This window comes from Colias eurytheme, chromosome 21 (assembly GCF_061535395.1).
Source record: "Colias eurytheme isolate Ceu_HAF_F1 chromosome 21, ilColEury1 Martin Lab GWU primary, whole genome shotgun sequence".
Classification (NCBI taxonomy): domain Eukaryota; kingdom Metazoa; phylum Arthropoda; class Insecta; order Lepidoptera; family Pieridae; genus Colias; species Colias eurytheme.
Genome location: NC_143000.1, coordinates 1,525,172 through 1,550,198, shown reverse-complemented (window position 1 = coordinate 1,550,198; position 25,027 = coordinate 1,525,172). Strand labels below are relative to the sequence as shown.

General features: G+C 36.7%; 2 protein-coding genes across 2 annotated transcripts in view; one reads left to right on the top strand and one right to left on the bottom strand.

Annotated features, from left to right (window-relative positions):
• The window catches only part of LOC149898912 (uncharacterized), a 44,801-nt gene that overhangs the window by 17,605 nt on the left and 2,169 nt on the right, over positions 1 to 25,027 (top strand). Inside the window, exons 3-17 of the mRNA XM_090114691.1 lie at positions 3,131 to 3,311; positions 4,101 to 4,347; positions 5,007 to 5,178; positions 5,948 to 6,061; positions 7,162 to 7,271; positions 7,824 to 7,902; positions 8,572 to 9,009; positions 9,300 to 9,491; positions 10,229 to 10,333; positions 10,761 to 10,957; positions 11,465 to 11,603; positions 12,051 to 12,146; positions 16,060 to 16,156; positions 16,661 to 16,788; positions 17,070 to 17,279. Coding sequence (XP_089970817.1) covers positions 3,131 to 3,311; positions 4,101 to 4,347; positions 5,007 to 5,178; positions 5,948 to 6,061; positions 7,162 to 7,271; positions 7,824 to 7,902; positions 8,572 to 9,009; positions 9,300 to 9,491; positions 10,229 to 10,333; positions 10,761 to 10,957; positions 11,465 to 11,603; positions 12,051 to 12,146; positions 16,060 to 16,156; positions 16,661 to 16,788; positions 17,070 to 17,279 — 2,505 coding nt within the window. The remainder of the gene's footprint in view (positions 1 to 3,130; positions 3,312 to 4,100; positions 4,348 to 5,006; positions 5,179 to 5,947; positions 6,062 to 7,161; positions 7,272 to 7,823; positions 7,903 to 8,571; positions 9,010 to 9,299; positions 9,492 to 10,228; positions 10,334 to 10,760; positions 10,958 to 11,464; positions 11,604 to 12,050; positions 12,147 to 16,059; positions 16,157 to 16,660; positions 16,789 to 17,069; positions 17,280 to 25,027) is intronic.
• On the bottom strand, positions 14,013 to 15,227 carry LOC149898913 (retinol dehydrogenase 14-like). The gene has a single exon (XM_090114663.1). It carries the CDS (start codon positions 15,058 to 15,060, stop codon positions 14,116 to 14,118), a length of 945 nt encoding a protein of 314 aa, XP_089970789.1. The 5' UTR covers positions 15,061 to 15,227; the 3' UTR covers positions 14,013 to 14,115.

Below are 25,027 nucleotides of genomic sequence, written 5' to 3'. Positions count from 1 at the left end.
AGAACATAAACTTAAGATTAGCCGGCTAAACTTAGGTTTATTTTCGACGAGGTGTTAATGTTAGTTTGTTCTATCTTTAGCCGGCTAAACTTAAATGTAACCGCAGGCCCGTGGCTAAAAATGTCGGGGTGGGTAGATTTGGTTAGCGCCGGGCCGGTGGAGGGCTTGAGGGGCCCGCACAGTGCCAGAAAACACTCGCCCTGTTCCTTACATGTATTATAGTAACCAAATCTACCCACCCCGACTCAGGGCAGAAAGCTGGTGGCTAGGTTAGGTTAGGTTAGAACTCTTAAGACCCGCACGAGCCGAGCGAGCGCAGCGAGCGTGCTGCGGCAGCAGCCGGCGAAGTGCCGGAAAACACTCGCCCTGTTCCTTACATGTATTATAGTAACCAAATCTACCCACCCCGACATTTTTAGCCACGGGCCTGCTGTTACACTTAAGTTTAGCCGGCTAAAGATAGAACAAACTAACATTAACACCTCGTCGAAAATAAACCTAAGTTTAGCCGGCTAATCTTAAGTTTATGTTCTCACCTACCTTTAGCCGTAACACATACAAACACACGCAGACGGCGAAAAGGGACTTAGTTATATAGGTATCTACTATGTAGATATATTGTAACATGGAACCTTCTTTTTTTAAGTCGGTTAAAAGTACCCAGTGTCAATACGTTATTCCTACCTAAATAAAGACAACAAATGTATTCACTTTCACGTTTATTGCCGGGGATATAATGGGGTGCTAATGTGGGTGATGAATAGCAGGGTACTCGGTATCGCTTTGCCGTTGATTACCTTCTATTTAGACCCATTTACAGTAAATTCTTTCCGTAATAAATAACTATTGGTAAAACTATCTTTAAATGGTGTGGCATTCAAAAGTAAATATTTATCTATACTAATAAATAAAGCTGAAGAGTTTGTTTGTTTGTTTGAACGCGCTAATCTCAGGAACTGCTGGTCCGAATCGAAAAATTATTTCGGTGATAGATAGCCCATTTATCGAGGAAGGCTATAGGCTATAATATATCATCACACTAAGACCAACAGGAGCGGAGCAATGCGGGTAAAACCGCAGAGCACAGCTAGTTTCGTATAACTAGTAAAATTAAAACACACAATATACATATGGGTTTGACCCTTTGTCGTAATAAAAATGTGTCTGAAGACTTATCAACTACTCAAGGCTTATCACAATGTAAAATACACTTAAAATGTACTCGACTGTATAGGACATATTATATTAATTTCCAAAAAAAAAGAAGCGTGTGTGCCGAGCACACGTGTCAGAAGGGAATATTCTTTGGCAAGATTCAAATATACCACAATCGTCGCCTTACTCCATGACGTGACGGTATTGCCGTGACCTAGAAATTTTACTCTTAACGCGCCTTGACAAATTTCACTTCAACAAAATATACTTTTTCACAAGATTTAAATGAATCCTCTCAAAAGGCACCGTACACAACGTATAGAAATACGGGCGGAGGACATTTCAACGCAGTAATCTAACACGGCGTGTGATGTGATCCGGTGATGAATCACGCCGCTTATCTTTCGAACTTCCTAGTTTTGTGTAGATGTCGCTTTATGTGCCACGGATAGTGTGGAATATTGTTAAAAAGGAATAAGGGGCAATGGCCAATGACCTAAATGCTCTGAAGGTTTTGAGAAACAAATGGACATGAGTGTAAGGACAAAGTGTTTTTAGGGGCAGTTCTTGGTTTAATGGCATTTTTATGATATGATCAACACTATGGTTCTTTTCTCTGGTTATGGTCTCTTTTGTTGATTGCTTCATCCGATCAAACATGATTATTATTGAAATATGTTAATTGCAATGATATTCACGTTAACAATAATAAGAAATTAATTTATGATGTTCGTAATAAATAATAACCGGTTTGTAATATAAGGACTGATTTGTAATTGTGAAAAAGTCATAAAATAATAGTTTTATTGTAATCATAACAACATTATAATCATATGCATTGGCAACAGTAGTAGTGTCTGATTGTTCCCTTATCGCAAGTACATGCCGTGGATTATACATATCAAGTAGGGTATCTATTCTGTTCTATTGAAGAATTAATTATATCGATTTTTTCGATTCTAAAACTCGTTTTATTAAAATTTCAATGAACATTTTGAAGTCCTACAAAGTATTATAGTAATAATTAATATCCATGTAAGAAAAATTATTTTACAATCATGATTCTGCAATACGTAAAAAAGGCTTATTTAAGTTACCACTAGGGTCTTGCAATTATCATATAGACGAATTTTAATTCAAATTATTCAAATTTTAATCACACAGTTCATATCTTGCGTATAATTCACCGAATCTTAAAGTGGGCCTACACTTAATAAGTGACCTTAATATATCATTCGGCCGGCTAAGTGTCAAGTTACCTGAGACCTAGAAAATTTAGGTACCTACGCCTAAACAAAGACTGAATGTTAAATAGTACAATGGTGGTCAGTTGCTAGGGGCCTCTTTGGTTCGTCGACTTTACGAATATATCTGATGGATAAGTATGGAACTTACTATAGACAGTGTAAGATTTATAGAAATAATAGATATGAACAATTGTTCAAACCATAGCTACATAATATAACTAGAGAAAGATAATGCTAAGAGAAATAAGAAACAATATTAACAATAACTTCGGAGAACAGGATTTAATTCATAGCAGTGTAGTATATTCCGGAAATTCGCCTGCTATCACACTAATGTTAGTGAACTTTAGTACCATTTTTTATTGTCATAGATAACCGAATAATAATTGTCGTTACAGTGTATTAAAAATCTTTATGTATATCCCCTTTCATAATATAATAAATTCAACACTTATGTCACTACATAGTATGTATAATACAAAGTCGCTTTCTCTGTCCCTACGTATGCTTAAGTCTTTAAAACTACGCAACGGATTTTGATGCGGGCTTTTTAATAGATTGATTCAAGAGGAAGGTTTTAGTATATTAGACTTAGGTTTTAGATTAAGCGGGCGAAGCCGCGGTGGGAAAGCTAGTAATATAATAAATTCAACACTTCTACATACTTAGTTTGGGTAGGTCTAGAAGTCTCTTTACAAGTTTTAATATCGATTTTAATAAATTTCCAGGTGGTACTAGAAGTAGCCCACCGCGTGGACCAAGAGGGCGTGGTGGCCGTGGACTCGGTGGTGGAGAAGCTGATCTTCAAACCGCAGGATGTGGTGTCGATCCGCGCCAAAGACTCGGACCTCGAGTATGCGACGCACGACGTGTTCCAGACAGATAGCGCTATATCTAGCAAATTTAATGGTGAGTGATTAACCGCGTTAATCCTCCCAAAAGCTTTTTGCTAATAGCTTACTATATAAATTCCAATTTCTAAGAAGGATGGAAGAATGGAAAGATGTTGGTTTCAACATGCGGTAAACTAATTGAATAGAATTACATCTTATATATAAAAATGAATCGCAAAATGTGTTGGTAAGCGCATAACTCGAGAACGGCTGAACCGATTTCGATAATTCTTTTTTTATTATATTCCTTGAAGTACGAGGATGGTTCTTATGTAGAGAAAACATAAACATGTACCACGGGCGAAGCCGGGGCGGACCGCTAGTAAAATATAAAAATATTGGTGAAATATTTGTTTATGCGATATGGTTATATGACACAAGCTGTATCCATGAATTGGAAGTTGATGAGACATTTTTTTTTCGTATAAAATGCAAACATATTCATTGAAACTCTGTATCGTCATCTTTTATAACCTGTAGGATTCCTAAATAAAAAATTAGTAGTACTGAGATTAATGTGTGCTGAAGCAATTTCCAGCTATCGCTTACGGTGTAAACAAAAAAATTGGTTGTCTGTAAAGTCGGTTTACTGACGATAGCTGTTGAACGTGACAACGTCCGATTGTGCTTCTTTGTCGCTCGTTCCGCGCTCTCGCTTGCACTTCAAGCCTTACATGGAACGCCTCAGAGCGAGGTAACGCCGCATGAGTCATGTTTTTTCGTGCGTGCAGCCGGCGCTATCGAATTATAAGACGTTGTCACGTCAATCTGCACACGAATTTCATACTCAAATGACACATTGCAGGCAACGGCCGTTCAGCAGAAGAGCGGCAACTAGAGCCGTGGGACGGCTGCGACGGTGACACAGGCGACTCGCCTTCACTCAACGGCGACGCTCGGCTCGATGACCTAGACTTGGATAGAGCAAACGGCTGGGACGCTAACGACATGTTCCGCAAGAACGAAGAAGTGTATGGTGTGCACAGCACGTACGACCATTCGTTAGCTGGATACACGCTACAACTGCAGAGGAAAGACACGCAGGACTATAGGTGAGTACTGGGCTATAGGGGTGATAGTGGCTTGGCAAATTTAGCAGATAGGTGGTGTAACTGCAACTGCAGAGGAAAGACACGCAGGACTATAGGTGAGTAGGTACTGGGCGATAGGGGTGATAGTCGCTTGGCAATATGTCGAGCTAGCGACTGGGACGCGAACGACATGTTCCGCAAGAACGAAGAAGTGTATGGTGTGCACAGCACGTACGACCACTCGCTAGCTGGATACACGCTACAACTGCAGAGGAAAGACACGCAGGACTATAGGTAAGTGTAGGGCTATAGGGGTGATAGTGGCTTGGCAAGTGTAGATACTGAAATATAAACAACCAGTACATACTGCAGAGAAAAGATTCGCTGCAGTGATGTTAAAGGTAAATAAATGACGATAAAACTTGATAATAGTTTGAAGATGGAATATTATGAGTTTTATAGTGAGGTTTTAGACAAAGGATCAGTTGGAAAAAAAATGAAGTCAAGTGTGTAAATTTTATTGCTTATATTATATTTATACTAAGTATACAAGTAAATTTACAGTATTCTGCGAATTTCATTTTTACCATTTTGATAAAGACCTATGCCCTATATAAATTGTCCTAATTTGTAAACCACCCACAGTAATATGTATAAAAATTGTCCTAATTAATAACCAGGGAAGCAGAAGCCAAAGCGGAAGAGATAGCAGCGGAAATAGAAGGTGCGGCGACGTATAAAGCTCGCATTGAACTTGAGAACGGCGATGAGGAGGAACGGTTCGCTGCTGTACTCCGCCCTGCGCAAGAACAGCCTAAATATGTGATACCTAATAAGAGGAAGAATGGACAGGTGAGGATAATGTTTATGGGAAATTTTTCATGAATAAGAAAAAAATCGGGATTAAAACCTGCTTGTTGTCCTTTCTACATTTATTATTATTTATTGTTTATATCTTAGATGTTTTTAAAATGATAGGTTGCTCACGCTTCAAATGGCAAAATGAAAGTCAGGTTCTCCAGACGAGTAAGCGAGTGAGAGAGGTGTCTGTATGTCAGTAAAAGAGCGCGGCTTATAAACTATCATTACTGTTTTAAAATACATTATAGTTAGAAAGGCCTATTGTCCAGTCTTAACGTAATACGCGTATCACGCACACGCTTTCGCCAAATGACGGTGCGGCAACGTCGCGTCAACTGCGCGTCATATCGTGTTGGTGTGAACAAAACTTTGAATGTTTCTATGCAAGATACAAGCATTGCCAGCAATTTTCAATTTCAAAAAATTCGTGCACGTGTAGGTGCGTATTATGCGAACAATAGGCTTAAAGTGCCCATAAAGTGATTTAGTGCATAACTAGCTGTTGCCCGCAGCTTCGCTTGCGTGGAAAAGATAAATTTTCATGGTATAAGTTTTCATCCCCTATTTGACCCCTTTAGGGGATGAATTTTCTAAAATCCTTTCTTAGGGGACGCCTACGTTATGACATCTACATGCATGCCAAATTTCAGCCCGCTACGTCCAGTGGTTTGGGCTGTGCGTTGATAGATCACTATATCAGTCATCTTTGAGTTTTATATATATAGATTAAAATAATTGATTTTGTATGTAAATTCCGCAGCAGCAGCAGCAAGCCGGCAAGCCGGTGAAGGGCGGCAGTGGGTCGCCGGGCGCCAAACGTGACAAAGAGCCGCGACCGCCCAGACACCATCTCACGCCGCCCGCTGACCATGTGGTATGTAACTCTTGGTAGTTTATGGTAGCCTGGTACTCCATATTATATAAAGTAAAAAAAATATGGTCTAGAAAAAAATGTGGTAGGTCTCGTCCGTTGAACACATAACCCCCCTCACTATTTATGTCAGCCTGGTACATAAATAGTGAAGGGGTAAAATAACTGGGTCGCCGGGCGCCCGCCCAGACACCATCTCACGCTCTTGACAGTTTATGGTAGCCTGGTACCTTGAATAATTAAAAAAAATTGTTAACGTTTTAACGTTCAAATCTCATCCAGCCAAACATGTGTTATGTGCATCTCATGTCACATTATGGTGGTAGCCTGGCACCTTATGTAGAATAAAAAAAATGCGTATATACCATAAAAATACATCATGCCGCCAGCTGACCACGCGGTACGTATCTCTTGAGACGTTATGATAGCCACTCGCTAGTCAAGAAAAAAAAGAGCTTATTTGCCGAGCACACGTGTCAGAAGTGAAACTTCTTTGGCAAGATTCAAAGATACCAAAATCGTCGCCTTCCTCAATGACGTGATGTAATTTCCATAATGCGACCTTGAAATTTCACTCTGAACGCGCCTTAAAAAGTTTCACTTCAAAAACCACGAAGAATACAAAAAAGATGATACAAATTTTAATTATTTAAGTCTGTTTCTTGTTCTTTTGACGTGATAACGTTTTTAAAATCGTTTTAGTCGGGTGACATGTTCAGAAACTTGTGTCACACCAAAACCTCACGAGCGCGATCGCAGGTATAACGAGAGAGAGACGGACCGATCTCCCGTCTCATCTCGAGCGCTGCCACTGCATTATGTTATCACGTAAACTTACTTTACAAACAACCAATTTTTTTTATAAATACTACTAGAGGTCCGCCCTGGCTTCGCCCGTGGTACATATTTCGCAATAAAAGGTAGCCGATGTCCTTTCTCGAGTATCAAAATATCTCCATACCAAATTTCATGCAAATTGGTTCAGTAGTTAAGGCGTGATTGAGTAACAGACAGACAGACAGAGTTACTTTCGCATTTATAATGTATGTATGGATTGCAAACCTTGCTTAAACAAAAACATTAACATATGACAATATCCACAGGTGACAAGTCCAGCGGCGGTGGGCGTGGGCGGCGTGAGCGCGGGCACCAAGAGCTACGCGGCGCAGGCGGCCGGCCACCACGCGCCGCCCTTCCCGCACCATGCGCACGCGTTAGTGTTATTTACTGTTAAATCATTATTGAAGTGAAAACTTCTTTAGCGGCGTTGAGCACTTACACACAAATCTTAACTCGCGTCAGGACACGTGACCTGATCGAAAAAGCGTAAGACGGATACCATTCCAAAATATCAAACATGCTCAACGTTAATAATCAAGTTTTCACTTCTGCCGGCACTCCCGGAGTGCAACCCGTCTCGACAAATTAATAAATGCGAAAGTGTGTAAAAGTGTATGGATGTTAGTTATGTCTTTAGCAAAACTACTGAACGAATTCTGATGATATATTGATATAGCTACCATCACATTAAAAGTTATTCCAGTAAATAAGCTAAACAAATACTTGTTTAAACCACACATTTAAACAGCTACTTTAGCGTTGTTTACGACGTGAAAAAAAAGTACTTGTTTTATGATTTAAGACAAATCGGACTAGTACTACGAAGTAGGTTAAAACTTCATCCAGCCTTTGAAAAATCGAAAAAAAGATCTGTACTAAAAGTTATCAATACAAATATTTTAAACCATCTTAATGTTATTTGTAGGCCGTCAAACAACAAAATGAACGGCGAGCCTCGAACCCCGGTCCCTGCGCGGCAGGGCTTCCCGCCGCACCACCACCACGTTAGTACCACACCCCACCGTTATCAGTACCACCCCTATCGAAATAACTCTTATCAACATCGATATCAGACGAATCGTTCTTATCAATCGTATTATAGACCTTATAGAGGGAGGGGTAGAGGTAGGTATTGGGATGAATATTAAAAAAATAGTGACTCAAAAGTGCATTTGAAAATAGTGTTTAAATGGACAAGATTTATTTCTGGGTAATTTTGTTGCTAATTTTTGTTAATTAAAAAGTATTGTAATTTATTATTTTCATAGTGACATAATGACATCTCATAGTTGCAATAATAATTGTGATTGCCATTTTGACGCGTACATACGCATATACGCATATTGTACAAAATATTGGATGAAATAAATAATTTTCCTTGAATTTTAGTATTTAAGTTTGTTCCCAACCTGCTTAAACATCCCAAAAAAGTTATAAATAGCATTGTAAACAACTCTTTTTAATATTAAATTGGAATTTAACTACATATTAATAAAAAACCCTAATGTTATGGCAACAGAAACATGTGAAAAATAAGTCTATGAAAAATTAATTAAATGTATTCTACAGTAATATAAAAAATAAATAGTAAGTCAACATGTAAACAATTTTAATAGGTAATCAATGAAATCGGAAACTATATACTTGCATGTTAATAGACAATTTCTAAACAGAGCGGAGCGTCAGAACCACCAAGTCGAGGCGGTCGTGGGCACGCACCACAAGATCCTCGGGAACCGCGGGATCCTAGAGACCAGCGGGACCCGAGAGACCAACGGGACCCGAGAGACCAACGGGACCCTAGAGACTCACGGGATCCGAGAGACCAACGGGACCCAAGAGACTCACGGGATCCGAGAGACCAACGGGATCCCAGAGACCAACGCGATCTCAGGGAACCTAGAGACCCACGGGAACAACGCGACATCAGAGAACAAAGGGACCCGCGGGACCAACGTGAAATCAGAGAACAAAGGGACCCCAGAGAACAAAGAGACCCGAGGGAACAAAGGGATCCGAGGGAACAACGGGATCCCAGAGAACAAAGGGAAATTAGGGAACCGAGAGATCCTAGAGAACCTAGGGAACCGAGAAGACAAGATGAATTACAGGTACATATTTGTTTTAAAGCCTCTACTCTTTTATAAACTTCAAATTATAATATTGACAAAAATAAAACATTATTGATCAATCTATCTGACTTGACTGAATTTTTGTTTACCAGAATTAGTATTATAAATTATTACAAATTGTTATGATTATTTCTCAAAATAAGTTGTTCATTTTCGGTCACATTATGTGTACCTTCTGATAAAAAGAAATATTTCTTCTTTTACTTTGCATTTCTTCTAAAACTGTCAAGCTGTCATCAAGTTGCCATCATACAATAACACTTTTATAGGAGCTGCGCAAGTTCGGTCAAGAGTTCAAACTCGTATCTGGCGCGGTGGGCGTGCCCGTGGGCGCGGCGAGCGTGGCAGTGAACGTAGGCGTGGGCGTGCCCGTGGTCGTGGGCGTGGGCGCCGCGCCCACACAACCCGTGGTGCCGCCCGCGCAGGTGATGCAAGCGGCGCCGCATAATCCTCAACCACCAGTAAGTTACGTCACTTAAAGAACCTTAGAAACATCCTGATACGGATTCTGCAATTTTAATTGATTATAGGTGGATAATAAACAGTAATAAAAATAACACTTCAAGTTGAAAAGCTTCAAATAATTTATTTAAAGCTTTGTATATACTTAGATAATATAAAATAATGTTACAGAAGCTGAGTGACTTTATGAATTTGCTTTTCAATTCGATAGTTCACCTTTTTTATTTTAGAAAAACCTACTATTGTTTTTACTGATTACTGGGGCAAGTTGATCTCTGCTTATATCAAATTTTACAAGTTAAAAGAGCTATCGAATAGCATTTTGTACTGTGTTAATCTGGTATTACGGATTTAACGACATTTTAGAGAAGATACAACATAATTACTTACTCCTATAAATACATATTATGTAGTTCCTCTTCAAACTACTATTTTTCTTACTAGATTTCCGCCCGCGGCTTCGCCCGCGTTTTCAAAGGAAAACTCGCATAGTTTCCGTTCCCGTGGGATTTCCGGGATAAAACCTATCCTATGTGTTAATCCAAGTTACCCTCTATATGTGTGCTAAAATTCATTGTAATCGGTTCAGTAGAATTTGCGTGAAAGAGTAACAAACACCCACACATCCTCACAAACTTTCGCATTTATAATATTAGTAGGATAGGATTAGTAGGATCTATAGCTTCTAGTACATTGCACACTAATATATTAAAATATATATGCTTCTACATTGCAGACACAGCCATGTCCCGTGGCAGCGAGTCCACCAGAAGTGTCTGCCAATGTGGGCCCACCGTCAGAACCACACAAACGGCCAGCCAGAGCGCCGGAACATCACAAGGTATGTTATTTTTTATAAAAAAATTATTTATCCATTTTAGCCATGCTATCAACCTTCTCTGGATTATGGATACTGTGAAAATACTAAATAAATATGTATTGAAAGTTTGAATTTAGCCTGTTGATTTTCGAAGTTTATAAAAATATTGTTTTTTGTTTAGATATTATATTATTCTCGTTTCAGGTTCTTATTGATATGTGGTCTGAATAGTAAACATGCTATCTTATTAACATATTTACTGATTCAGTTTACATTTATTTTATACTAGTTATGCCCTGCGGTTTTACCCACATTTCTAAAAAAAATGTATTTAACCGACATGAAAACACACTATTGATTTCACGTTATTTCAATTTTGTTAATAACCATATAAAATATAATTATCGTCTTTCTTATTACCTATTATATATATATTTTTAACCCCCAGCCACCCCCAGTACCAAAACCGGAAGAACCCGAAGAGCGCAGTGCCCACAGCACTTCCCCGCGGGAAGCAGCATCCCCCAGCGTGGAGCGAGCCACAGCTACCCTCAAGAAGTCCACCCTCAACCCCAACGCGAAGGAGTTCAACCCGAGCGCGAAGCCCTTCACCCCCCGCAGTCCCACCACACCGTCGCACAGCAGGTACACGTCAATATATTCGTTTCGTATATTTCGTTGAGAACTGAATTCAACTGACAAAAATTCCGCGAATTTTTATTACGGAATTTAAATCGCAAGAATAAAATCCGCGGAACACACAATGAAACACGATGAAATAAATTGTAATCTGATTATATTTTTTATGTATAGACCTACCAAATAGAATAGTACCCAGCACACATAATTAAATATATGAGAAGCGGTTACTTCAATTTTGGAGGTTTATACAGTAGTTCATTTCAATCGTTCAGTTTGGTTCGAATCAAAGAATTACTATTATAAGATCAATCAATATACTCTCGGCTAGAGTGTTTAAACTAAGTTATCACATCGTATTAAATTTATAACAAGGCTAGTTATTAAAGTCATTTTTGGCGAAATGTTTGAGTTAGAATTTTATTTTATTAGCTAGCATTTTAATATTGCCTTTTTATTTTAGAGCCTTAAATATACAACAAAATAGAATCTAACAAAACTTGCATTTCCCAGACCGCACACACCAAGCACGCCGATGGGCGTCGGTGGCGTGGGCGTGGGCGGCGTCGGCGTGGGCGTGGGGCTAGGTGGCGTGGGCGTAGTCGGCGCCGGCGTGAGCTACGTGCCCGCACCACCACCGGGACCGCATATGGTGAGTTTATAGTGTATACTGTATACTTCTATTACTCAGCCTAATAAGTAGGTAGAGTTCTGTTTAAAGCAATGTTAAGCGTGATCGTGAGCGATAGCAGTTTATTACATACATCAACATATTATAATATGAATAATACATATCATAAAAGCATATTGTATTGACCACCGACTTTGATTTATCACCACGTTACTAATTTATTTTTTATATTTTAATTCAACATAAAATAAACTGTAATCGTAATTTGCATAGAGCATAATTTGCACAAAAGGTATCATAATTTGCCTTATTGCTGAACAGCAATCTCTACTTGGAAACCTGGCATGAAAGGAAAAGTAAGAACTTCATGGGATAGTGCACTTTATTTTCTCACATTATACCCTTTTATATACTCGTGGCTCTATAAAAATTCGAATACTCGTATTAACGTGATACTCGTTCCGGCAGCCGCACTTCCAAATGGCAGCAGTGCCGTACGCCATGATGGCTGCAGCAGCAGCAGCTTCACAACAACCGCCGGCTTATTTGCCGCACCCGCATCCCGTGAGTTACATTTTAATATATTTATATGAAAATATAGTATATAATAGTGGGTGTGCCGAGCATACGTGTCAGAAGTGAAACTTCTCATATGATGTGATGTTCGCTTTCTTACGGTCGTGTAAGATTGCTCAATCTAATTTGTTTCGTTGCGGTATGAAACAAATAATAAATAAATAAGTATATTATATATACTTTAATGCTAAAGTGTTTGTTTAATCGAAATGATTTCTGGTAAATATTAATAGATTTATTTTTATAGTGGGCAGTCCGTTCATCCTCAACGGCTACATTTTATAACCGATTAGAAGGGACCATAAATAAAAATAGAAAAATGTTCAATTTGACAGCAAAATTTAGGTCAGATATTATATTATTTTTTTCTATGTGATATTTCTTGGTTCACCCGCAGTTCTGGGCATTATATTTCATGTTCAAACATCCAGCTGACGTGTTATGGCCAACTGAATTTGTTTTTCATTCAAAATACTAGATAAAATTATAATTAATATGACAAATTTTCAAATGGGAAAAATTATTGAAAAACATATCTCCATGCATCGCTATGGACCTTTGGAGATGCATCTGATGGACGCGAGTGACAGTAAAAGTCCCTGATGCATTTTAAATTTATCTTGAGTGAAAATAATTGCATAAACCGCAGCAATATAGTAAAGTCCCGTGTCCCCTAGTGGGGTAAGGGGCAGATGCATTATGCATACATCTGTTACTTACTTGTGTTTATGGGCGGTGATGTCCACTTAACATCAGGTGGCTCACCTTCCCCTTTGCTTTCTCTGACATAAAAAAATAGTAAGATGATGTATGTGTAGCCGACCAACGGGCACATGGAGATGGGTTGCGAGTGCCGGCAGTACGGCCCGCCCATACTGCTGCTGGCCGACAAGCGCGACCGACACGACGCGGTGAGCGTGTGGGGTGGCCTTTATAACTAAAAACATTGCTTGTCTGTAAAGTCGGTTTACTGACGATAGTTGAACGTGACAACGTCCGATTGTGCTTCTTTGTCGCTCGTTCCGCGCTCTCGCTTGCACTTCAAGCCTTACATGGAACGCCTCAGAGCGAGGTAACGCCGCATGAGTCATGTTTTTTCGTGCGTGCAGCCGGCTCTATCGAATTATAAGACGTTGTCACGTCAAAAAAGTTTTTGAAATAACACCACTGTATAACCATTGTTTTTGCGTATAAATTCATTTCATTTTTAATATTTTAGAGATCAAAATGTGAAATTACCTAATATTTTGGAAACTGACCTTTTTTGTTAGGGCATGGTATTTTGAGCAACATAATGTAATATAATATGATAATATCTTTTGTCTGCTATCAAATTAACTACGATGAACTTTGAGAAATTCCAATTTTTTATTTTCAACCCATTATGTATAGTCAAAACAAAAGGCTCCGGTCTTGATGTTTTATAGCACTTCTGGATATTGATTCAGAAGTACTGTAAAATAATGAAGAACTAATATTTGGAATCTTTTGGATATTGAAAATAATAACCATTTTGAGTTTACAGTCTGTCCCTTGTAATATTAAAAAGGATTGAAGGCTTTGAAATTGTTTTCTACTATAATGTTTGGAAGTCATTGGTCACCCCATTTCGTGTTGTTTTCGCGTGTGTTACCGCCCTAAAACTTTTATTGAACTTCTAATCTAATAATACATATAAAATTGAAGTGTTTTTAATCAGTTTGCAGTGTGTGTTTTTTTACTAATACGATTTTTCCAGAGGTTAATAAAACAAAAAATAATATTAAATAATTTATTGTACTTTATATAATATAATAAGAGATAATAGTATATAATATCAAAGAAAATAGAATATAATATTTCTTTTCACAAGTAAATTTTTAAACTATCATAATATCCTTAATTTAACTACGTTTAATTTAGGAACTTCATAATTATATATCCACAGGATAATAACTACACAATACAATTTTATAAACTACGTTGAAACCTCGCTCATTTCATTCGGTTTCAAATTGACAAGCTTCTCACTAATTGTCCACAATTGCCTAGCTAAGTTTTCGTCTTCTGCCTTTGCACTAGGCCTTACCTCTTTGCAGTCTTCGAAATAAGCACCAGTTACTACATCACAGTCATCTGATACAGCCACATACACGGATGTCTGAGCGCCCTCCGCTGGGGTTTTGAAGAAGAAATACAATAAAACGCTCCTTAATTTCTCTAATATCGTGGAACTTCTGTATAGTGACGTGTTCACTTGCCCCGGATTCAAGCAGTTGACAACTATGCTGGTGTCCTTTAATCGCCTAGCCAACTCCTTAGTAAAGAGGATATTGCATAACTTACTGTTGGCATATGACTGAATATAGCCAGTTCTTTCGTCATCTATTCCGTCGATTGTCCCAAACTTGTGCCAGGCTGATGAAACAACTACTATTCTACTAGGCGCTCCCGCTTTCAACATCGGTATCAGAAGATTGGTCAATAAGAACGGGCCAAAGTAATTTATCTGCATGTCTTTCAAAAGACCATCGTTGGTACGTTCGCGCGTAGTGCATATAGCTCCCGCGTTGTTTACCAAAACGTCTAGTTTCGCTTCTGTTGAACTCAATTCGCGGCAAAACTGTCTCACTGATGATAGAGAGGTTAAATCCAAGTGTATGTAGCGGACTCTTTTGTTTTTGGTCAGTTTTGTTATGATTCTCACTGCACGTTCGCCCTTCTTGTCATTTCGGCAGGCTATTATAACTTTGGCTCCTCGCTTAGCCAGTTCCAAGGCTGTTTCGAATCCTATACCACCACTAGCGCCCGTCACTACCACCACTTTACCGCTCATAACGGTGTCATCATAACATTTTCCAGATGTCAATTTATTGAACACTTTTATCCCGAGAATGGCTAACACGATCCACACCAGCCACATCTTTTTAGTAATGAAAACATTGGTAACCTTCAAGTCTCAATAATGTATCGATAAGATTGTGATAAAAATATATCCAGCTCTGATTAGGAATGTGATTTTTATATAATGGCTTTAATATTGTTATGTGATAACTCTGCTATCGTAAAGCACATCCTCTTGGTTGTAAGGTCACGTCGTCACTGGATCTATTGCTAAACAAAAAACGAAACATTTACATAGATATGTTGTAACGCGGCAGTGTGCTCGGGGTGCTAATTTTGACGTGCGACCAAATACATGCTATACATATTTATAAATTAAGTCAAGGCTGTTCGATCTAGTTTTTTTACGTCTATATTTGGTACTCGAGTTCTTATCGTGGTAGTAATTTAACGAAGTTGCATTATTCTACTATCTCTGTCGTAAAAATTGTCTATTCTAAAACCCATTTTTTTAATTCATGAAATATGTACCGAAAAGGCTTTATAAATTACTGAAATAACTTACAATATGATTCGATCTGCATATAATTAACTATAAATCATAATATCATGTCACTATCAGTAATTAATTCTGTAAAATAAACAAACTTATCGGTCAAGTGTCACTTATCACTTAATTAGCGCATGGTTATATCCGTATATTTTTTTAATTTTTTTTATTAAAAAAAATGACTTAAGATAATTATGATTATGTCATAATAGTAAGATGGACGGATAAGATTAGAATATTTAAAAAACTTTAATTTTCATATCATCCAATAATTTTTTGAATAAATTCCTACTACCTACTTGATAAGGTTTTAAGTTTTTACACTGACACTAACTAAATGAGTGCGTTAAAAATAATTTGTCATAGATTTGTTTTGTTTTTGTGTGGCAAATAATAACAGGTGGAGTTCTTTTGTTTGACATAACAACTAAAGGATTGATTTCTGAGAAACCTAAAACCACTAAGAATAGAAGATATTATATGGCCATAAAAAATATAAAAAGTAATATGGTGTAAATAAATTTTCAGATATACGGTGCTGCGATGGGTGGCGGCGCCGCAGTAGCGGGCGGGGCTGGACAACACGCGCCCATACCTACACAGCCACAGAGGAACTTTAGAAAGGGTATGAATAATGAATCTTTTTTTATTTTTACATACATTCTGGCAGAACAGATTATATAATATTTTGAGTCGGCACCTATTTGCAGCATATATGAAGAAATATAGTTAATTTTGGCATAAACTTCGGCAGAATAAATTCACTGTACTTATATGCTGAGCTGCATAGATGCAGAATACATAACAAAATATTGTTATATTTTTTTACATAATTTCTGACAGAACAGTTCGCTGTATATGCTGAGTCTGCACTTAATTATTAAATATTTGAATGTGTCATCTATTTGTCATTTTGTTTCTGCAAATTGAGAGACAGTGATATGGGCTATTTTTTCACCCAGTAATATCTCATTTTGCCGTAAAGCCGTCCTGCACCTAGTGATGTAATAATAAAAATTGGTCAAGAACGAGACCGTTAGTGTACGGAAGTCGGAACCTTAATAATGACGTGTTGAAACGTATTATGTGTTTATAATGTGTTGTAATATACTATTATAATTTGTTGTAGGCATGCAAGTAGCAACAGCGACGGGGCAACCTCTACTCGCCCCGGCGCCGATGCAGCAGTTCGTGCCGTACCCGCACCCGCACCCGCACCCCGCGCCGCCGCAACCCGCGCTGCAGTACCCGCACATGGTGTGTATATATAAATAAATATTATAGGACACTAGCTTTCCACCCGCGGCTTCGCCCGCGTTTTCAAAGAAAACCCGCATAGTTCCCGTTTCCGTGGGATTCCCGGGATAAAACCTATCCTATGTGTTAATCCAAGTTACCCTCTATATGTGTGCTAAATTTCATTGTAATCGGTTCAGTAGTTTTACGTGAAAGAGTAACATCCATACTTACAAACATTCGCCTTTATAATAGTATTAAGATATTAAGATTGTTACTAACGAGACACGTTGTTATCCCAGGTGCGCATGTACCACGGCGGCGGCGTGGGCGTGGGCGGCGGCGTGGGCGTGGGCGGCGGCGCGGGCGAGGGCTACGCGCCGGCCGCCAGCCCCGCGGCCGCGTCCCCCGCGCTGTACCCGCCGCCCTCGCCCGCGCACACGCCGCACCCGCACCCGCACGCGCACGCGCACCACCCGCCGCACCACCACTACCAGCAGCCGCCCTTCCAGGTAACACCGACACTAACACTAGTGACACTTACACTAACTAAATACTAAGTGTACCACCACCAGCAACAGCCGCCGTTCCAGGTAACACTTACAGTTGTGATACTGACACTAAACTAAAAACTAAGTGTATACCATCATTTACACTAACTAAATACTAGTGTATACCACCACCAGCAACAGCCGCCCTTCCAGGTAACACGCACACTTAACTAATAGGTAACACTAACGACACTGTGCAGTATACGTACAACGCACGCAACCACTACCAGCTACTGTTCTAGATACTCCTAGCAGCGTTAACACTGGCTTAAATCGACGTAGATACTAGCTAATCTGATAGACAACAGAACTTGTCTATACACATGCTGATCTGGTAAGCCTCACCACTAATGATGATGAACATGAACGTCTACATACAAGTTGATGTGACAAATACAAACGGTTGTGTAAATTTCCTATACTACTTTAATTTTTACTGTAGTGTGTGTGGAGGTACAAAAAGCAAAATAAATATTAAGGTGATTGCAACGATCTGTTCCCAGCCAATATCCCGCTAGATGGCGCTGAATTCTACATTTCTAGTTTATTTGAGTTTTTGCGTAATTGGAATAGTCATCAAACCTAGGAATAGTCATGGCGGTTACTGAATATTATATTTTATTGAAATATGTTATATCATTGCCTTAAAATCCACCCAATTCGGTAAAATTATGCGTTTTAACATCTGTCATTGCATACAGGGTCGTTTACACACACAGACGTATACAAAAATGATAAAGATTTAACTCTAGATGGCGTGAATGTAAAGCGCGTCACACACGGTGAAGATACTACCTATAATATTTTATCTAATCTAGTAATATTTTATATTACAGTATCTTAAGGTATCCGGTATCAGCGTTCTGACCATCATTTTTCTTTTTTCGCTGTAGAACCGCCATCCTGTTACAAATGACCCACAAAGGAGAATGACCACGGGTGGTATCGGTAAAATTTTAGTTGTGCCACGTATTCGTTATATTGTTAATTCCTATTTGTATTTATAATGATCATATGTATCAATATTAAGTCTTAATTAAACCGGATAAATTGAAATAATAGTAAAAGTAAAAGTTTTTCTTTTGAAACATGTATGACTACGTATGGAATCGGTAAAATACTAGTTGTGTCACGTGTTCGTGATATTGTTAATTCCTATTTGTATTTATAATGATCATATTTATCACTATTAAGTTGTAATTATACCGAATAAATAGAAATAAAAGTAAAAGTTTTGTTTTGACACATACCTATATCTATCTCTCTTGCAAACGTCATATGTCATAGTTTCTATTTGAAATGTCAAATGAATGTGTTCGACGCATTGTTCGATGTTATTTTGAAATAATGTTTAAATTACGATTTACTTTTCACATTTGTCTTGTAAATTAAAATATTACCTATGTAATAAATGTAAAACTTAACGTTCATCGTTAGTTTAAACTCGATTAAGTAGTTTTTTGAAGTGTTGAATAAAACTATTGTTTTATTGTTATTGTCGCGAACTGCGGCTTATTTACATAAAAACTTTAATCATATCTAAAAGTACTAACATCAAGCTTTAAATTGAGCTATATTTCATCTTGACACAATAAGTTTGATTGCGATACCAAGTGCCATAGTCACTTGGGCAATCTCCTGTGGTTTTCATTTTTCTGTATGGGTAGACAAAACTTCAAAACGCCACCTGCTACGGTTTATATTATTATGAACGATTAGCTTTCCGCCCGCATTTTCAAAAAAAAACCCGTATAGTTCCCGTTCCCGTGGGGTTTCCGGGATAAAACCTATTCAATGTGTCCAAGTTACGTTCTATATGTGTGCTAAATTTCATTGTAATCGGTTCAGTAGTATTTGCGTGAAACACACACATACACATCCTCACAAACTTTCGCATTAGTAGGAAGTAGGATTGTTATAAAAATAAAAGTTATATTTGTTGGCGTAAACTATTTTATTGTAATTTTGGGAAATAAATAATGTCAAAATTGATTACCTACAATAAAACGCAGTTTTATTTTATTACCTACATTACACTATTGTTTTTTTTTATAAAAACATGTATTTGAAGTAGCAAATATGATATTATGCTGATCCAAGCATTTTCACTCAAAACTAATATCACTAATGATTTGTAAAAGTAAATTATTTCAATATACATTTCATAACCAACAAGTAAGAATAATTATTCATACAACAACAAATCAAAAACACTATTTACTATGGAAAAAAAACCAGGAAGGTGAAAAACATATTTACGATTTCGCTGCACTCGACTTTTAGTAAAATAATAGGTAAAAATATTATTATGGTTTTGATCACAGACATATCTGTGGTTTTGATTTTAGCTACTAGTATCAGAAAGCTGCGTGTTCAATGCACGTCGGGGTCCCACAACTGTGGAGGAAGGAAGGTAGAATACCTCCATCGAATAAGTGAAGTTTCTCGACATACTCGATTTGCCGGCCGGCCTCTATGAAGATTGTCCGAAAGTTGTATATGTGCTCTGTAACGAAAAAATTTCGCTAGCGCGATTCAGAGTGAGGTGTCGTACAATATACCTAATGAAGTTTTTCATCTTTTTATTTTACTGCAAATACAAAATAAAAATTAAACAATGGTAATGTAAATTCTAAACAAACTACTACCAAAATACAATTAGAACAAAAATCATTTGACTGGTTGATTTCACCCAGAGGCCAGAGGCGGCTCGTGACAAAATTGTATGGGTGTTCACTTGAAATAAAACAACGAAAATACAATAGCGTAGCAGGATAATTTATTACAAAAAAAAATGAGCACCACATTTTATAAATGTCTATAACACTAAAAATTACAAAGTACAGGCTATTTCAAAACGAATTCAATGACTAGGTATCAATAATTAGTAAATCACCGAATTTGCATTCGCGAGCGTAGGTATCCATAGTGTTTGTCACTGACGGTCACTGACCTCTATAACTTATAGTTATAGAGGTCAGTGGTGTTTGTTGTGTAAACATGTATGTATTTGAGTAGTTAGTAGCATATTATATTCTGAATTTCTGATCCATGCCTATTCACTCAAAACTAATAACACTAATGATTTGTAACAGTAAATTATTTCAATAGGTAGGTATTTGAACATTTCCCAACAAGACGTAAGAATAATTATTCGTAGGTATACAAGATACAATAACAAATCTAATACACTATTTATTATTTTATTATTTACTAGCGGTCCGCCCCGGCTTCGCCCGTGGTACATGTTTACGTTTTCTCTCCATAAGAAGTAATAGCTAGAGAGCTAGCGCAAAGCTACCTGTATGTATTTGACCAGACCTGGATTTTTGTGTGTTGATTCCCCTATACCTACTATACATGAGATGAGGAGTCACTAAGCCCAGAGTGGTGGACGGGGCGCGCGCTTAGGTAAGACAGGTGGAAATTTTTGGCGAACTTTGAAACCATTTGACCACGTCTGCCATTTTGATATTTGAAAATAGATTATTATTACTATCGGAAAATAACAATGGCAGACCATTATCACGCGGATAACATTCTGGCAGACACTTTTGAAAGTGCTGAAAAAAATACAATTTTGAAAGTATTTGACCAGATCTGCCATTCATATATTTTATTTATTAGGGTCTTAAAAACTTATTTTCGAAACGGCAGACATTTTCATTGCGTACAGACTTCAGCAGACAACAAAACTTTACAGACTTCAGCAGTCAACAAGACTTAGCTTCTACATGGTCAGATGTATATATGTATTACGTTCCCTGACCTTACATCAATGATTTACTTTATTAATGTTTTTATGGTCATTTACATTTAATTTTGAAAACTATGGAATAAAATTTATAAATTTGATGATACAAAACTAAATATACATTTGTAAAGAATCTCAAATATAAAGTTGTGTTGCAAATAACAAATCATCATTTAAATATTTAGTTTATTTCTTTATTTAAGAAACAATTAACAATTACAAAACAACATAAAAAAACACGCATGCATTTATTGAAATGTTCATTCATCATCACTATCGTATGGCGTTGTGTGACTCGTCTTCATAATCCATTGAATCGGATTCTGTAAAAGTAAAACGTAAATTATATAATAAAAGAAATGAGTCATTATAAACTTACCTAGTAAGGCAATGCCTTTGATGTCGCACGATGCCGCCGCGCCGCCAGTGTAGGTAATTCTGCTGCTACATGAAAATATGCTAGGGTTGCAACAAATGGGAAATAAAACAATTGTGATTATTACTATTATGATGTAATCATTTATTCATATTATGTACATTCAAAACAATTGCTATTATTAAATCTGATGTAATTATTTTTTCATAAATATATAATTATTATTAATTACATAATATATTGCACTGTGAAATATTTACGTATCACTTTATTTTTGATGTTCTTAATTGTCTTTTATAAAATTTAAGTGACGCATTCGCATTGGGATCAACAATCCGATAAGAAAAGAATGGAGACAACATATACATAGCTTTGATTTCAATTCTACAGATACAAAATATACAATCTATCTAAAATGATACAACGGATGTATCCTGCGTTTTCTCGTCAAAATACCGAAACAACGTAATTATTGTATAGTAGTTGGGCGTGAAAGTAAAAAAACAAATGAAAAGTGTTTTCCATATGATTATTTATTAAATTTACGCGATTAAGAATAATTTCAACGATACAATTTAGTAACCGAGAATTCAGAGGATTAAAGAAAATACCTGCCTGATCATTTTATCAAACTCTAAAAGAATTATGGTTATTTCGCATCACTCGGTTTATTAGTTTGGTAATAATTATTAAAGGTAGTTACAACCCTAGCCATTGAGTCGAACGGTAGGCAACACAATATCGACTTTGTGCGGGTACATATGGTACATTTCTTCTTGCTGTGAAGCGTAATTATTATTATTAAGATTTTTTAGGCTATTTTGAATCAGCTGTTCTAATTTAATTCTAGAAATTTATTAAAACGTGATTTTTTTAAAAGTATATTATGAGTTTATAAATACCTCAACCAATAGTTATTGTGTCCTATCCTCATTTCTTTATATCTTGGTAGTTAACTAAAGTGTTAAATTTACATAACCTCAACAACAACATTTACACTGCCACTGCACTAAAACTAAACTAACTAGCTCTCTAGCTATAAGAACCATCCTCGTACTTCAAGGGATATAATAAAAAAAGAATTATCGAAATCGGTTCAGCCGTTCTCGAGTTATGCGCTTACCAACACATTTTGCGATTCATTTTTATATTAGACTAGCGGTCCGCCCCGGCTTCGCCCGTGGTACATGTTTACGTTTTCTCTACATAAGAACCATCCTCGTACTTCAAGGAATATAATAAAAAAAGAATTATCGAAATCGGTTCAGCCGTTCTCGAGTTATGCGCTTACTGCAACACATTTTGCGATTCATTTATATATATATACTAGCGGTCCGCCCCGGCTTCGCCCGTGGTACATAATATTTACGTTTTCTCTACATAAAAACCATCCTCGTACTTCAAGGAATATAATAAAAAAAGAATGATCGAAATCGGTTCAGCCGTTCTCGAGTTATGCGCTTACCAACACATTTTGCGATTCATTTTTATATATAAGAGATAAGATTATGTGAAAATAACCAGGAAGGTGAAAAACATATTTACGAAAACATAGTAACATAATATGGCTGTCGCTACAATAATTATATTTCAATTTTATCTTTTTATACCTAGTAGAACTGGCCGACGAATAAAAAAAATCGTATTAGAATAAATACAATAAATTACGGAACAAAAAAAGGATTGTAACTGAATTAGGTATGTTTGTTTCTGGGCGCACCGTTTTCGACGACGCGACGCGCGACGTAAGCGTATAGGTATAGGTACCTACTTTGCTAAAACAAACTAATAAAATTGTGTGTCTGTCTGAAAATTCGGAAAAGCATATTTTGCAAGTTTGTAATTACTTTGATAGTTTACCGATTTATAATAATTGTAATTGTAATTGTATAATATATAATTTGTAATGTGGTGAAATTTCATAAAAATCACGGGCCAATTTTTTGTTTTGAATCCCACCGAAAATATAATTGCGTTATTAGAATAATTAATTACTATACCTACCCACGATCAATTATTACAATATAGTCTCAAATGCATACTAGAGAAATATTGCAATTTGATTCAATTAAAATGCATAGCATACAAAAATAAATTCACAACACAAGAAATTCCGCGCGCAAATCATAGCGCGTGTCAATGAAATCAAGAATGTTTTATATCAAGCCGACGCGGACGACGACGCGACGCCGAACAAAAGTACCTACGACGGACGACCACGCTTCGAGTTGCCAAACAACATGAGTAATAAATTGTTTACAAAAAAAACAAGTTTTCCATTTTTCTGTATGAGTAGACAGAACTTCAAAACGCCACCTGCTACGGTTTATATTATGAACGATTGTTATAAAAATAAAAGTTATATTTGTTGGTGTAAACTATTTTATTGATCAATAATTTTGGAATTTAAAATTGTCAACATTGATTACAATAAAACGCAGTTTTATTTTATTACACTATTGTTTTTTTTATCAAAACATGTATTTGAAGTACCATATAATATTATGCTGATCCAAGCATTTTCACTCAAAACTTATATCACTAATGATTTGTAAAAGTAAATTATTTCAATATACATTTCATAACCAACATGTAAGAATAATTATTATTATTCCTACCTACAACAACAAACCTAAAACACTATTTACTATGGGAAAATAACCAGGAAGGTGAAAAACATATTATTATTTACGATTTCGACGCACTCGACTTTTAGTAAAATATAGTAGGTAAACATAATATTATGGTTTTGATTTTTGCTATGTACTAGTATAAGAAAACTGCGTGTTCAAACTACTTGTTTGTCTGTCTGAAAATTCGGAAGTACTTTGGTAGTTTACCGATTTATAATAATATTGTATATATCGTTGTTTAAAAAATATTCAAACACAATAAAATATGATATACTGATTTATCACTGGTTTCAGTGATGAACTGATGAGTCAATTATAGCCACTATACTTTCGTCATACGTGTGTATGATTGATGTGATTTGCAACGTGGTGATATTTCAGAAAAATCACGGGTCAAATTGTCCCACCGAAAATATAACTGCGTTATAAGAATAACTATACCTACGATAAATTATACATAATACAATATAGTCTCAAATGTATACTAGTGAAATATTTTATTTGAATCAATAAAATAAAAAAAAAATAAAAAATAATAATAATACAAAAATAAATTCACAACACAAGAAAATCCGCGCGCAAATCATAGCGCGTGACAATGAAATCAAGAACTTTCGAGCCGACGCGGACGACGAAGGAGCCTAACAAAAGTACCTACAATCATAGGCGGCTCGTGACAAAATTGTATGGCCGTGTTCACTTGAAATAAAACAACGAAAATAGGTACCTACAATAGCGTTAGCAGTACAAAAAAAATGAGCACCACATTATAAATGTCTATTTATACACTAAAAATTATAGAGTATTTCAAAACGAATTCAATTATTATTTAGCAATAATTAGAAAATCCCCGAATTTGCATTCGTGATCGTATTCATAGTGTTTGTCTACACTAATATTATAAAGAGGAAAACTTTGTTTGTTTGTTTGATTGTAATGAATAGGC

Bases quoted from the DNA above. Each gene is read 5' to 3' on its own strand.
- LOC149898913 (XM_090114663.1), bottom strand. From the start codon at position 15,060: ATGTGGCTGGTGTGGATCGTGTTAGCCATTCTCGGGATAAAAGTGTTC.